Consider the following 13,601-nt stretch of genomic DNA (forward strand, 5'->3'; position numbering starts at 1 on the left):
ACGGGTTTGGTTCACTGAACACGGGTTCACCTGAGCAGTGTTTTCCAGGCGCCATTAACAGGGATAGCAGACCGTGAGATTGGACATGGCTAATTAAGGCGATTATATCTGTCCTTGCGCATCTTCAGGAACCATTGCAAAAGACAGTCATAATGCTGGGGATCGACAGAGATGAAAAGAAGCGCAGACATTTTACTTTGCTTCACGAGAACATAGAATTCCGTTACCACCATGAGAACCATGGGAAGATCTATTGGGCGTGTAAGGTGGCGGGCTGTCCGGGGATGGTGGAGGAGGATCACTATAAAATGAAGCTGATAAGGAACCACGACCATTCCAGAGCCGTGAAGATTCCACAGTCAAAGGTTTGTGTCATAACGAAGCCAGAAAATCTCGAAATCGTACCCTATATGTACAAATGTATATTATCAATGACATCAAGGACATAATATCATAAACATATTGGTATTGTTGTTTTTTGCCTGCCTTATTGAATCTTAGCCCCCCCCCCCACTTTTTTTGCAAAGGTAGACCTAACCATTAGGCACATAGCATCATAGAGGGTTTAGCCCCCCCCCCCCTTTTTTGTCGCAGCAAAGATAATTGTTCCTAATTAACCTTGAACAGTTGTTGAAAAGATGTGGGAATTTAGAAAATTTAGAGTTTAAAGTTTACGACCTCCCCCCCCCCCCCCCCCCCGGATTAGGATTTTAATGATTTTGGGAATTAGTTTTTTGGGAGTTGATTTTAATCAACTCTCCTATGCAGTTACTCAGACAAACCGAAAGTGAAACAGTGTTTGGACCTCAGCACAAATCATTGCTGCTGGGAAGACTTAGTTCTTGAAAATAATTGATAAATTCGATGTAATGTATGCTAAAGCATCGCTTTTCAAGGAAACTTATTTATGAATACATTGAAAATAGTTAGATTTTAAATGGTACGAACAATTTAAATATTTTTTGTAGTCGTATGTATTCCTACGCCAGAGTTCAATAGCGTCTCGTTCAACTCGACGCTCGGCTGTCTCCGTAAATCCTTGTCGGAGATTTACGGTGTCAGCCGAGCGTTTGGTTGAACGAGACTAGAGTTCAATATTGCGTGGATCCATACAATTTTCGAGAAATATTTCTATTACTGATACATAGTTTGATTGAATTAATTTTATCTTTAAATATTATTTAACATGATTCATATGGAGGTTTCTCGATATTCTTGTCGAAAAGTCCAAAAATTCATATTATAAAAATATGCGTAATTCAAATTAGAAATTACATGTACTTGTCATGCAAAATAACATATCATTGATTTTAAAATAAATAAACATCGACAAAATCAACTCCCATCAGTTCCTCAGTACTTTGATTTTTTTTTGGCTTGCCAAAATTTCTGAGGATTAGTCTAGCCCCCCCCCCCCACCCTTTCAATTTGCTTCCAACGCCACTGTTTTGATTTATATTTTCAACTAATTATGCAAAGGTTTCTTTAAAATATGATATCCTATCACAAATGTCAGCGGCCCCGTTTCTATACAATAAATTGCAGAAGATCCGCCACGATTTTTTGTATAATAACGTCAAATTAGAGTGAAGGAAAGTGACATATCTTGATAAGTGTTGATAGCTTGGATTGTTTTATATTGTAAAATTGACGGATTATTGTTGATTTTGCAGACCCAGTAATGCAAACTTTCGTTCTGGTTTGTGACTTTGTCCTTTCAATGAATAAAAATTCATAGACTTGGCCGGGGATGGGGGCTAGTACAATGAAGATTGTTTTGCCTCGGACTAGAATGTCTCGACGTCATAAGATGAATCGTGTCACGTGATTGCCTTATAAATCTCTTTACACGGCAAGCGTCAAAATTTATACGGCAACATGGCGGACGTAACGTTATTTGAGTTGAATTTTTAAACAAACGTTCAACCATACCTTGAATTTTTAAGCCCCAAAATATTTCAGAGTGATATCCCTTTGCCTGTGAAGTAATAAAACGATTCTATATACTTATTACTTATTACTGGCATTCAGGTTTGCTCAGACGACTGACGAGAAAGGTATAAAGTAATAATATGGGTATGAAGAAATTAAGCAGACCGAACATGACTAGTTTTGATATCACGTGACATTGTTTATCGCAAAATCTCACCAATCGAGGAAAAACTTATTGATCAGGCCCTGTCGTCACCAACTTTCCTCAAGTCAAGACTCAGCCTTGAATCTGAGGTTTGACCTTAAGTTTATGCACTTTTCTTTAAAGGATTTGAGTTGACAAATGAGTTGAGGGATATAAAAACTTTGGTGACGGTGGAGCCAGGCCCTGCCGTCACCAACTTTCCTCAAGTCAATACTCAGCTTCGAAACTGAGTTTTTATCTCAAGTTTATGCACTTGTCTTTAAGGATTTGAGTTGAGGATTGAATTGAGTGATTTGAGTGATTTGAGTGAATTGAAAATTTTGGTGACATCTGATGACATCTATGAAAATACAACTTACAAATCATGTATTCTCATAAATGAAGGCTAGTGATACATATAGTCATGTCGAACACGCTTACCGAAATGGATGTCACGTGATACGCGTGGTACACCCAAGGCTATTGCATCTTTTAAAAAGATACATATGAGCGCAGTAAGGTACATTGACCAGCTAAAAAAATGTATCTGATTGCGCTTGTACATTTGAAAGGCTTTCAAATATTGGGCGGAGCTAAGAGTGTGCGAGATTGAATGTAAACAGGGTACCCCTACAATGAATAATGACGCATATCTTCCATATGATTGTTTTATCTTGAAAAACAGGAATTTTAATGCAAAATGAAAAATAATTTACGAAATTTATTTTTTGGTTCATTAGCCGGGGGGGGGGGGGGGGGGGAGTTCACATATATATATCTCTCTCTCTTTTCTCTCTCTCCATAAATATATGAATAAGTTATTTGTTTTGTTTTCGTTTGTAGAGATGGCAGAGCAATCCCTGGTACCACAATGACACCACAGATAATTATAAATACGACCCAACAGAGGCCTACAATATCAACAACAGTATAAAGACAACGAAACCCCCTAAGCCAGCTCCCATACCGCAATCATGGCATTCAAAGGGAGATAATCGGACTCCTAGATTCTATCATTTTAACATGCCGCCCAGTAAAAGTCAAACAAAATCGATACCCGCCTCTGTTGTTCGTGGATATCCTCCAGGCGGACTAAAGAGAAACTATCATGACTCTGATCCTAACATGTCAGGTATTTTGCATATATTTAAAAATATCTTTTACAAAGTCTCAAAACTTTAGGACTCACACACATTGCCATTTTACCATAATAAAAAAAAACAACTGAGTGTTTTGATCTATTTGTAAGGGGTTTTTTTTTCTTTGAAACAAATTAAATATTTCTTTTAAAAGTCATGAGTACCAGCTTAGCTGATTAGGAAATGTGCTTATAATTTACACGCTCTTTTAATAAGACTTAGTGTTCAAAATCATTTTGCATACAATTTTATCACACTTCCTATGACTGTAATCTTTTATTTCCCTAATGTCCTATAGTAGTTGACTTCATTTTTTACCTCAGATGGGACGGAGAGCCTGCGGTCAATGATGGAGTGTAACACCTACAGACAGCAGAGGTTCTGGATCGTGATGGGGATACTGGGACTGGTGGCGCTCTCCATTGTAGCCATAGCACTCTCCTTCTACTTCATCGGTGAGCGATGAAATACTTCTCCAATCCGTAAACATTTCAAATAAAGAATGTAATCGTTGTGGCGATAGCACTCTTGTTCTTTATTGGTGAGTCATGAAATGTTTTCAGCGATCGGTAATTAAAATTAGAAAAAAATATATGGTCAAAATTACTTATGATTTTTTGGTGAGTGGTAAAATAGTACTTTAAATCTGTAAGCAATACAGCAAAAAATATCAATGGTAATTTTATCTCTGCCTTATGGCCATATTTTGAAGTATCGATGGCAAGGCCTACCCTGAAATATTTCGACAATAAGCCAATAAAGAAAAAAAAATCACACAAATCACACAAAGAAGACTAACTTTGAGAAACCTTGAATTCTTGAACCGTGTGTGTTTATGTTTGGGGTGGGGGAGGGTTTTTTTCCTCACAAAAAATAAATCAACAGAATATATTGACACACACACGTTATTATTTTAAGATTCAACTAACAGAGGAATTTATTGTATCCGGTTCTGTATTTTTTTTTTCGGGGGTCGGGGGGGGGGGGTGGGGGGTTGCAACGCGTTTGTGCAATCCGGCAAGGTCCCCTCAATTCAAATGTAAAATGCGTTGTCTCTGTCTGCAGCTCAATTGATGATATTTCATTTATAATCAGTAGTTGCTATTATTTTCAGACAAGTCCAGGTTTAATAATCACATGGTAAAACATAACAACGGGGTAATGCATCAAAATGCTTCCGTTGAACCATTCACACCCACGACGGAGAGTACATCACAGGCTACGTCACAGCAGCAAGACACCACGACGCGTGTTCAAACTGACCGAAACACTTTGACGACACAGCAGACGTCAACTCAAACAAAGGCGGCAGGAGCTTCAACGGAGGCAACATCGACGTCACCAACGTTACCACCAACGCAGACGACACCGCCGCCGTCTGCTTCTTTATCAACAGGTACTTTTAGGGACTGAAAACCAATGTTAAAAAGTGTACAGGGATATAAATTTATTTGGTCATGTAACCAAATCCTTTGTGACCCACAAGATTTGATTAAGTAAAAACCAAGTTCATGTCCAAGTGAACTTTTTAACATTGTTGTTCATTTCTTGTGTTTTATTTCATACATTTTGATACATCACTCAAGCCAAAGTTTATGACATCCCCTTAGTTAAAGCATTCAGAGAAAAATCGTTTTTGTTCTAGAGTAGGTTAAAATTTAGAAAAGAGATGCCAAGACCAACGATACCATACCGTTTGTAGATCTTCCACTTAATTTATTTGTAGCTCCAATTGTATTTTCTGGATCCTTGAAATTAAACAAATCTTGGACACCTGACCTCAACGATTCAGCATCCTCTGAATATCAAGTGTTCTCCAAAGCTATTGTATATGAGGTATGGCAAACTCCATTTGACTATACACGTATGCTGATGTGTTGCTGCTGGAAGGAAACCTGTCGTTATATGTTGCGATTTACCTACAAGAGAATAGAATCTTGCTAAAGGTATTTTCTTTTTTTATAGATAGATACTGCATTTCTCACTAGTCCTATGAAACATATCTTCAACAATAGTAAAGTCACAGGTTACAGGTAATTTACAATTTATTATCATTCATTCCTCCCGATTCTTAAATTTTACGAATGTCGGCAATCTTGCACGTATACATATGCAAGATTCGCTGTCCTCTTTTTCTTTAAAATTTGATCGAAATGATGATGCATGAACGCTTTAAATATTTTTGACAGTCCAGGCAGTGTCAAAGTTTTCTTCAAGATCACTTTTTATACCGTTGTGAAGGAGGATGGACAGGTCGATATGTTGAGTGTAAACGTCACGGACGTTCAGCAGACGATTGAGCGCGAGGTGACGAGACAGCAGACGACACGAACCAATGGCTTCCTCGGTGCAGTTATGGCGGAGAGCATAACAATCAAGTTGGTGAATGGTAAACGACGAGTGAACAGAGACGTTTTCAATTTAAAGAACTTTTTACAATGCAGGGAAATAACGGTTATAATAAACTGATAATTCTATTTTGTTTTTGAGTGTTTTGATTGGAAGCTCTCGTAACATTTTATTCGAAAATTCTCAAAAAGTGTTAAATTCGGTTTTTAAGATATATCCGCTCATTAATGAGAGGATACTCTTTATTTGGAAAAGAGTCGGATAATATTTGTTTCCGTGAAATCACGTAAGTTTTTATTTTGGTATTTTACTTTTTCAAGATCAGATTTGGTAAAATAAAATGTTACAGAGTTAAATGAATCAAAACACTCAGGCTCTAACAGCGGAAACATATTAATAGGACTGCTGATATAGCTTCAAAACCGAATATAGCACAGTCATATACCTCATGGAAAAAGACTATGATATGTCCCATATGTTCCCGCTCCATAAATTTTGTCGATTATTATTATGAATAATCATTTCAGCGAAGAACAGTTAAAACAGTTAAAATAGACATCAGGAAAAAAGTCCCAAAATTTCAATATGAACCCACTTTTAAATTTATAAAAATGACAATAAATATTATATATATATAATTGGATTTAATAGTAGGGAAATCCGTCATCTTCTATTCATTTACTTCAGTTCTCAGGATACATTGTAAATTTTTCAACAATTTTTAAAACCCGGTACTTTCATGTCTTCATGAAAAAAAATCCATAAACATATTTTTTTAGAGGGGGGGGGGGCAAAGTTTCCCAACCTGACATGTTTATAAAGCATCCTTGATAGAAATTTTTCATTGATATGGAAATAAAAAGCAAAAAGTGACAAAATGGAAAATTGTAACAGACTAAAGATAGACATCAGAGTCTCTTTTCCATTTTTTTAAATGTAAAATATTTAGATTACTAATTTGTACATCTTTCAAAAAGTTATCAAGCCTCGCTCCATGAATTCCATCCGATCGGATTGTCGAAATAATACGATCATGCATGCTCGTTGGTCACAGGAAATTGGTTTGTTTTTAAACTTCTCCTTCTTTTCATAATCGATTCTCAATGACTGCGAGTCTTTCCATTTATGTTTTTCCGTATATTCGATTAAGTTATAATACGTTTTTCCCCTAATGGTTCAGGAGCAACACTGCAAAGTCCTATTGACAACATCCCAAATACTCGTGTGTGTTTTCTTAGATATTTTTATAGCAGTGCGTGATCAAAATGAAATGGAGCTATATCCATGTCGGAGTGTGTTTTAGTCTTGTTGTTTTATAACTAAATGCTCATATTTTGTGCCTAACACCGTAAAGTCGAAAGTTTTGAAATTTAATACGTCCATGACGTTGATATCTTGAAATTCTTATCATATACATACACAAATGACTAGCAGTCTCGATTTTTATGCATATCTACCCCCAAAACAACACAAAAACAAAAACAAAACAAAAACAAACAAAATAGTTGAATTGAATTTTTTATATCGTGAATCAAAATAAGTGTCCAAATTTCAAGTAGATGTTTGGGTGATGCAGTGATTAGAATTGTAATAAGTAAAGTAGAATTAGTAGGTTTGAATATGATCGTTTGAACCATTCATTGCAACCTTCTTCAATCATCTTTAAAGAGTACTCGCAGAGAAGTTACATTCTTCTTTTGGGCGCAGATTGCGCCATGTTGATGTTTTGTTTTACACTAGCCCCTGTTGTGTTCATCGGCGATCTCTCCCTTAACGAGGCGTGGAACGACGCTCTCACCGATCCTACGTCACCACTTTTCCAGAATCTCACATCCCGTCTGAAAGAAGAGGTAAGAGAAATATGAGGCCTGTTCAAAAGATTGGGCGCTCGCGAGCGCTGGCGAACGTTTGTATAAGAGGGAAAGAAGATTTTGGCGAGCGCTCGCGAGTGGAAACCTGGTAAGCGCAAAACTTTTTAAGGTGCATGGCAAGGGACTCTTTCATGTTGTGACGTACTACTTATCGAAATAAACAATAAAATCAAGTTTTATTTTATAAATAGTCTCTTTCCCTTAATGGTCACGTAGCAGTGGGTTAGAGGGTTCACTACTAATCTGTTAGTCATGAGTTCGAATACGTATGGGAATTTTAAAATGTTTACCTTTCCAAAAAATTTAAAAACGTATTTTTTGTTACAATATTGTAAAATTTGAAAATTCAAAATCGATGATAGTATTTTGATTATAATTCACTTTAATACACATTAATATCGACAGATGACCCATACCACCTTAATGTTTTTGGGGGCGTGTTTTTATTTGATTAGAAGGGTTGTTGGTTTCTTTGGTGTTTTTTTTCCTTCTAAGTTTCTTTTTGCATTTGCAATGCACAAATGATTATTTGTAATAAGGAATATTCTTTAAGTTTTGAAAATGAAAGTGGTTTATATGTGATTTACAAATATCATTGATCAACCGACCTTTTTGATTAAGTTTGCAAATGCAATGCAACTTTTGTAAGAAATGTGGAAAAGCTGATTTCAGGAAAGTAGCCAGTTTCGCCATGACTAACCCTATGAGAGAATAAAACTTTTCCATACCACGAAAAATATTTCACATTTTAATTCCAGCTATTGGCCTCCTTGATGAATTCTATTCAAAATGAGTTCCTCGATGTGAAAATTATGGGATTCCGGTAAGTCAACAAAGTTGAAATTCTACATCTGAAATCGTTTACGTACATTGAAAAATATCCAAATTAACAAATTTTCTATGACTTTGTTTTAGGAAAGGCAGTATAAATGTCATATTCAAAATCATTATGACGGTCAATACAACTCAAGACACGCCATTAATTGAGGTATCATCGGTTATCCAAGCCATTCAAAGTGAAGCCAACCGCCAACTTCAAGAAGCCGTGACTGGACTACTACAGAAATTGATATCGCTGTCAGTGGAAAATCAGACTATAGGTATGAAGAAATACAAAACGTCATCCGCTTATCAGGTTTATTATGTATCATTCTATCATTTTATCATGTAAAAGGGGCAAGGTCACGATTTTGGTCGAAAATTATTTTTCCGATTTTGATATTTACAATGTTTCAGTAAGACATCTTTGACCGGCAATCGAGTGTCATTTGTTGAGTTATAAACGAGTTACAGAGTTTGACATTCTTTGCTATGTTAACAAAGCGTTTGTTTACATTTTGAATGCTGAAGTTAAAATTCCAGTTTTAGACCTAAAATGAATGCGTAAAACGCTAGGAACTGTTTATCTATGCTTAAAATGAATAAAAAATTAGACAAAAACAAATTAGCTTGAAAAAGTTTTTTTTACTGGTATATTGAACCTTTGTAAACAGAAACAGGGCACGAGCCTTGTTTACATTACAAAGTATTATGAGCCCTGTATCTTGCTAATCATTTGATCACCAGAAATCCATTTCTATTAAAGCTTTGTTCATAATAAAAACAGGAAATTTTTTTTACCAAAATTGTGACCATACCCTCTTAAAACTCTTGTTATAGCGAACGCAACTACGTCAGCTCCAGTAACAACATCACAGGAAACACGGACGACCCAGCCAACGACTACAACACTGCCAACAACTACATCAACACTGCCAACAACTAAAACAACACAGCCAACAACGACAACAACACAACCAACAACCACAACTACACTGCCAACAACGACCACAACCCAGCCAACAACTACAACAACACAGCCAACAACGACCACAACCCAGCCAACAACGACAACAACACTGCCAACTACCACAACAACACAGCCAACAACCACAACTACCCAGCCAAAAACTACAACAACACAGCCAACAACGACCACAACCCAGCCAACAACGACCACAACCCAGCCAACAACGACAACAACACAGCCAACAACCACAACTACCCAGCCAACAACGACCACAAGACAGCCAACAACGACGACAAGACAAACAACTACCACAACAACCCAACCAACAACTACAACAACCCAGCCTACAACGACCACAAGCCAGCCAACAACGACGACAACACTGCCAACTACCACAACAACACAGCCAACAACCACAACAACACAGCCAACAACAACACAGCCAACAACAACAACCCAGCCAACAACTACAACAACACAGCCAACAACGACCACAACACAGCCAACTACCACATCAACACAGCCAACAACTACAACAACCCAGCCAACAACGACGACAACACTGCCAACAACCACAACAACACTGCCAACTACCACAACAACACAGCCAACAACGACCACAACTCAGCCAACAACCGTGATTACCCAGCCAACAACCACAACAACACTGCCAACAACGACCACAACCCAACCAACAACCACAACTACCCAGCCAACAACAACAACAACACAGCCAACAACAACAACAACACAGCCAACAACGACCACAACCCAGCCAACAACGACGACAACACTGCCAACTACCACAACAACACAGCCAACAACTACAACAACCCCACCAACAACGACGACAACACTGCCAACAACGACCACAAGACAACCAACAACAACAACTACCCAGCCAACTACCACAACAACACAGCCAACAACGACCACAACTCAGCCAACAACCGTGATTACCCAGCCAACAACCACAACAACACTGCCAACAACGACCACAACCCAACCAACAACCACAACTACCCAGCCAACAACAACAACAACACAGCCAACAACGACCACAACCCAGCCAACAACGACCACAACACTGCCAACTACCACAACAACACAGCGAACAACTACAACAACCCAGCCAACAACGACCACAAGACAACCAACAACAACAACCCAGCCAACAACAACAACACAGCCAACAACGACCACAACCCAGCCAACAACGACCACAACACTGCCAACTACCACAACAACACAACCAACAACTACAACAACCCAGCCAACAACGACCACAACCCAGCCAACAACCACGACAACACTGCCAACTACCACAACTACCCAGCCAACTACCACAACAACCCAGCCAACAACTACAACAACCCAGCCAACAACCACGACTACCCAGCCAACAACGACCACAACCCAGCCAACAACCACAACAACACTGCCAACAACGACCGCAACCCAACTAACAACCACAACTACCAAGCCAACAACGACGACAACACTGCCAACTACCACAACAACACAGCCAACAACGACAACAACACAGCCAACAACGACCACAACCCCACCAACAACAACAACAACACTGCCAACAACGACCACAACCCAGCCAACAACAACAACAACACTGCCAACAACGACGACAACCCAGCCAACAACCACGACTACCCAGCCAACTACCACAACAACACAGCCAACAACGACCACAACCCAGCCAACTACCACAACAACACAGCCAACAACTACAACTACCCAGCCAACAACCCCAACAACACTGCCGACAACCACAGCAACCCAACCAAGAATCACGACAACCCAGCCAACAACGACCACAACACAGCCAACAACGACCACAAAACAGTCTACAACTACAACAATACAGCCTACAACCACAACAACTCTGCCAACAACGACTCAACTTTTAATTAGTTCTACTTCAATAATAACACCTGCTGCCCAACCTCCGGTTTGTCAGGAGAAAAAGTCAATATCAACAAAAGGGTGGTTTTGTGCTCTTCCATATTACACTGATTTAACAACAAAATTATCTTCTAGTGAGTTTTGCAGGTAAGTGTTTGCAAAAATAGATAGTTTTTTGATCTACATTTCTATAAAATTACATATCAATTTACACAGCCAAATGCAAAACCTTAACATTAATGACTTAATATAAGAGGGCTAGTACATATGGACATGTGACAAAGTACATAGCCAGTCCTAAACAGCTGTTCTTTTGATGAAAGACGATTTAACAAAATAAACACATCTGTAATTTTATTTCATTCTTGTTTCTAGGATTATGAAAGATATATTCACATGCATCGTAAATAACGTTGAAACGGACTATAACGTCACGTGTCTACCTGAGACTGTGGAAACGGTGGCCGGTATTTACGGACCGACTTTGCAGAGCACGTTTGAGATGCCTTACTCCTTAAAACAATGTAAGAGCTATCAATTTGTAATTAACACCGGTGTTGTTGATTATTATTCGAAACCTCTCTTGTCTTTTCCACATGCAAAATACAGCTGTAAATGTATAATGTGTTTTAATAAGCTCTATGACAAAGGTCCGGAAATGTGAGACTTGTCGTTTTTTTAAAGAAGAAGTAAACTTATATTGATTCATGTTAATTGTAGGTGATTTCCGACCTTTTGTGGAGACAACTGTACAGTCAACTCTTAGCTCAACGCCAGATTCCACCACGGTGTCATATCAAGGTATCGCTTATGACTAAAAACATTTTTAAAATGGGGCTTTTTTAAACATCTATACAAATAAAACGACTTTAACCAACATAATCTTTATTCTAAAGTTGAAATGTTGATATATCTGCGCGCCCTCTTTGATGGAGACAAATAGCATAATATTTATAGAAATTAGGATTGCATAACCAACTAGTTGTGATTCCAATTTCATCTTAGATATGCACAAAAGCATGCAATTATATGTCAGTAGATTGAATTTTTGAAAATTATGTATGGAACATCAAAATTATAATCTAATATTGGACTTGGGAAAATTTCAAATATGTTTTCGATATGATAGGAGAGTTTGGTTGCAATGAAAAATTATGAGAAATTTAGAAAGGGAAACAGAAATGAACTAAAATGAGAACTGTTAGTCAGGTGAACAATGAGAACCATGGGCTTCTTTTATCATATTGTAATATTTACATTCGGTGTATATTCCTCGTAATGTTTGCATAGGGAACCGGTAACATTCAGTTTTCAATAATACACGTCTAAATCTGACGATGGCGTTTGAGCAAGTAAACGTCATCACGCGTTTTGAATAGGCTTTAAATGGAAGATTAAATGAAACGTTCAAACTTAAATAACCAATTTGATATATACTTTTGAATGATAATCGTTAAATCATATAAATATGATATCAAGAAAGAGTTTTCCCGGTTTATAGCATGTTTTATGGTTGTTATATCTATAATTATTTATATACCTTACAAAGACCGTATATAATGGCTTAAAACGGTGATACAAAAATAAGTCATACAAATAAACATCAAAATAAATGTAAATATAAACATTGAATGCTTATTTCTGTCGGTCCTTTAACACACAAATATAGTAGCGCGGTATTACATTTGTCTGCACGGCATGGTGTGTTATAGGACCGACGATTTTAAAAAAAAATAAGCATGATATAGTGCTTAAACATGCTTAATGGAAACATTAAAACATATAGACTACAAGGATAATCGGTTTATCAATTTCTTCAGAAAGTTTCATAGTTTCAATAAATAAAATAGTGGAACGCTAAGACACTTAACAGCCGTTGTTGTTATCTTCAGAAACCACTTCAACGACCCAGTCCACTTTACAAACTCAGACAACAACAACAACAATTTCCAGGACATCACCAATGACAACAACCTCCTTGACAACACCAGTGACAACATCTTTACCTCGAAGTAAATGTAGGGAGAGCAATATAATCATCACCAAGGGTTGGAACTGCGTTGTGCCTCAAGTTATGAATATTACTAAAGCTCTTGATTTCGACAAATTTTGCAGGTAAAGTAAGAGAATGCTAAAAATGCGATGCAAAAGACATGTAACAGTTTTAGTCATCACGAGTTTTAAGTATTTTCTTTAACTGACCACAAGAAATTATTTTTATCGCATTTCTTTCTTTAAACATGTATATACCAATTTACCTTATGTTTTTGTCCTCCACATTAGGTTTGTTACTTTAATTTGTTACTGTTATTGTAATTTCTCGGGTTGTTAACATACAATGAATATAATGCTCGGCTTTGCATGCCTTCCATTAACGTTACCGATACTACGGTCTATAGATAAATTTCCATAGACAG

At 37.5% G+C, this 13,601-nt stretch overlaps 1 protein-coding gene across 1 annotated transcript in view; it reads left to right on the top strand.

The window, feature by feature from the left end:
* Positions 1-13,601, top strand: part of LOC105320444 (mucin-5AC) — a 54,641-nt gene continuing 41,040 nt past the window's right edge. The window contains exons 1-14 of the mRNA XM_066068553.1: positions 1-365; positions 2,960-3,248; positions 3,579-3,710; positions 4,370-4,651; positions 4,982-5,091; positions 5,221-5,288; positions 5,445-5,644; positions 7,345-7,454; positions 8,234-8,298; positions 8,391-8,575; positions 9,135-11,331; positions 11,560-11,708; positions 11,905-11,985; positions 13,077-13,299. Coding sequence (XP_065924625.1) covers positions 153-365; positions 2,960-3,248; positions 3,579-3,710; positions 4,370-4,651; positions 4,982-5,091; positions 5,221-5,288; positions 5,445-5,644; positions 7,345-7,454; positions 8,234-8,298; positions 8,391-8,575; positions 9,135-11,331; positions 11,560-11,708; positions 11,905-11,985; positions 13,077-13,299 — 4,304 coding nt within the window. The 5' untranslated portion in view covers positions 1-152. The remainder of the gene's footprint in view (positions 366-2,959; positions 3,249-3,578; positions 3,711-4,369; positions 4,652-4,981; positions 5,092-5,220; positions 5,289-5,444; positions 5,645-7,344; positions 7,455-8,233; positions 8,299-8,390; positions 8,576-9,134; positions 11,332-11,559; positions 11,709-11,904; positions 11,986-13,076; positions 13,300-13,601) is intronic.

This window comes from Magallana gigas, chromosome 8 (genome assembly GCF_963853765.1).
Source record: "Magallana gigas chromosome 8, xbMagGiga1.1, whole genome shotgun sequence".
In the NCBI taxonomy this organism is placed as follows: domain Eukaryota; kingdom Metazoa; phylum Mollusca; class Bivalvia; order Ostreida; family Ostreidae; genus Magallana; species Magallana gigas.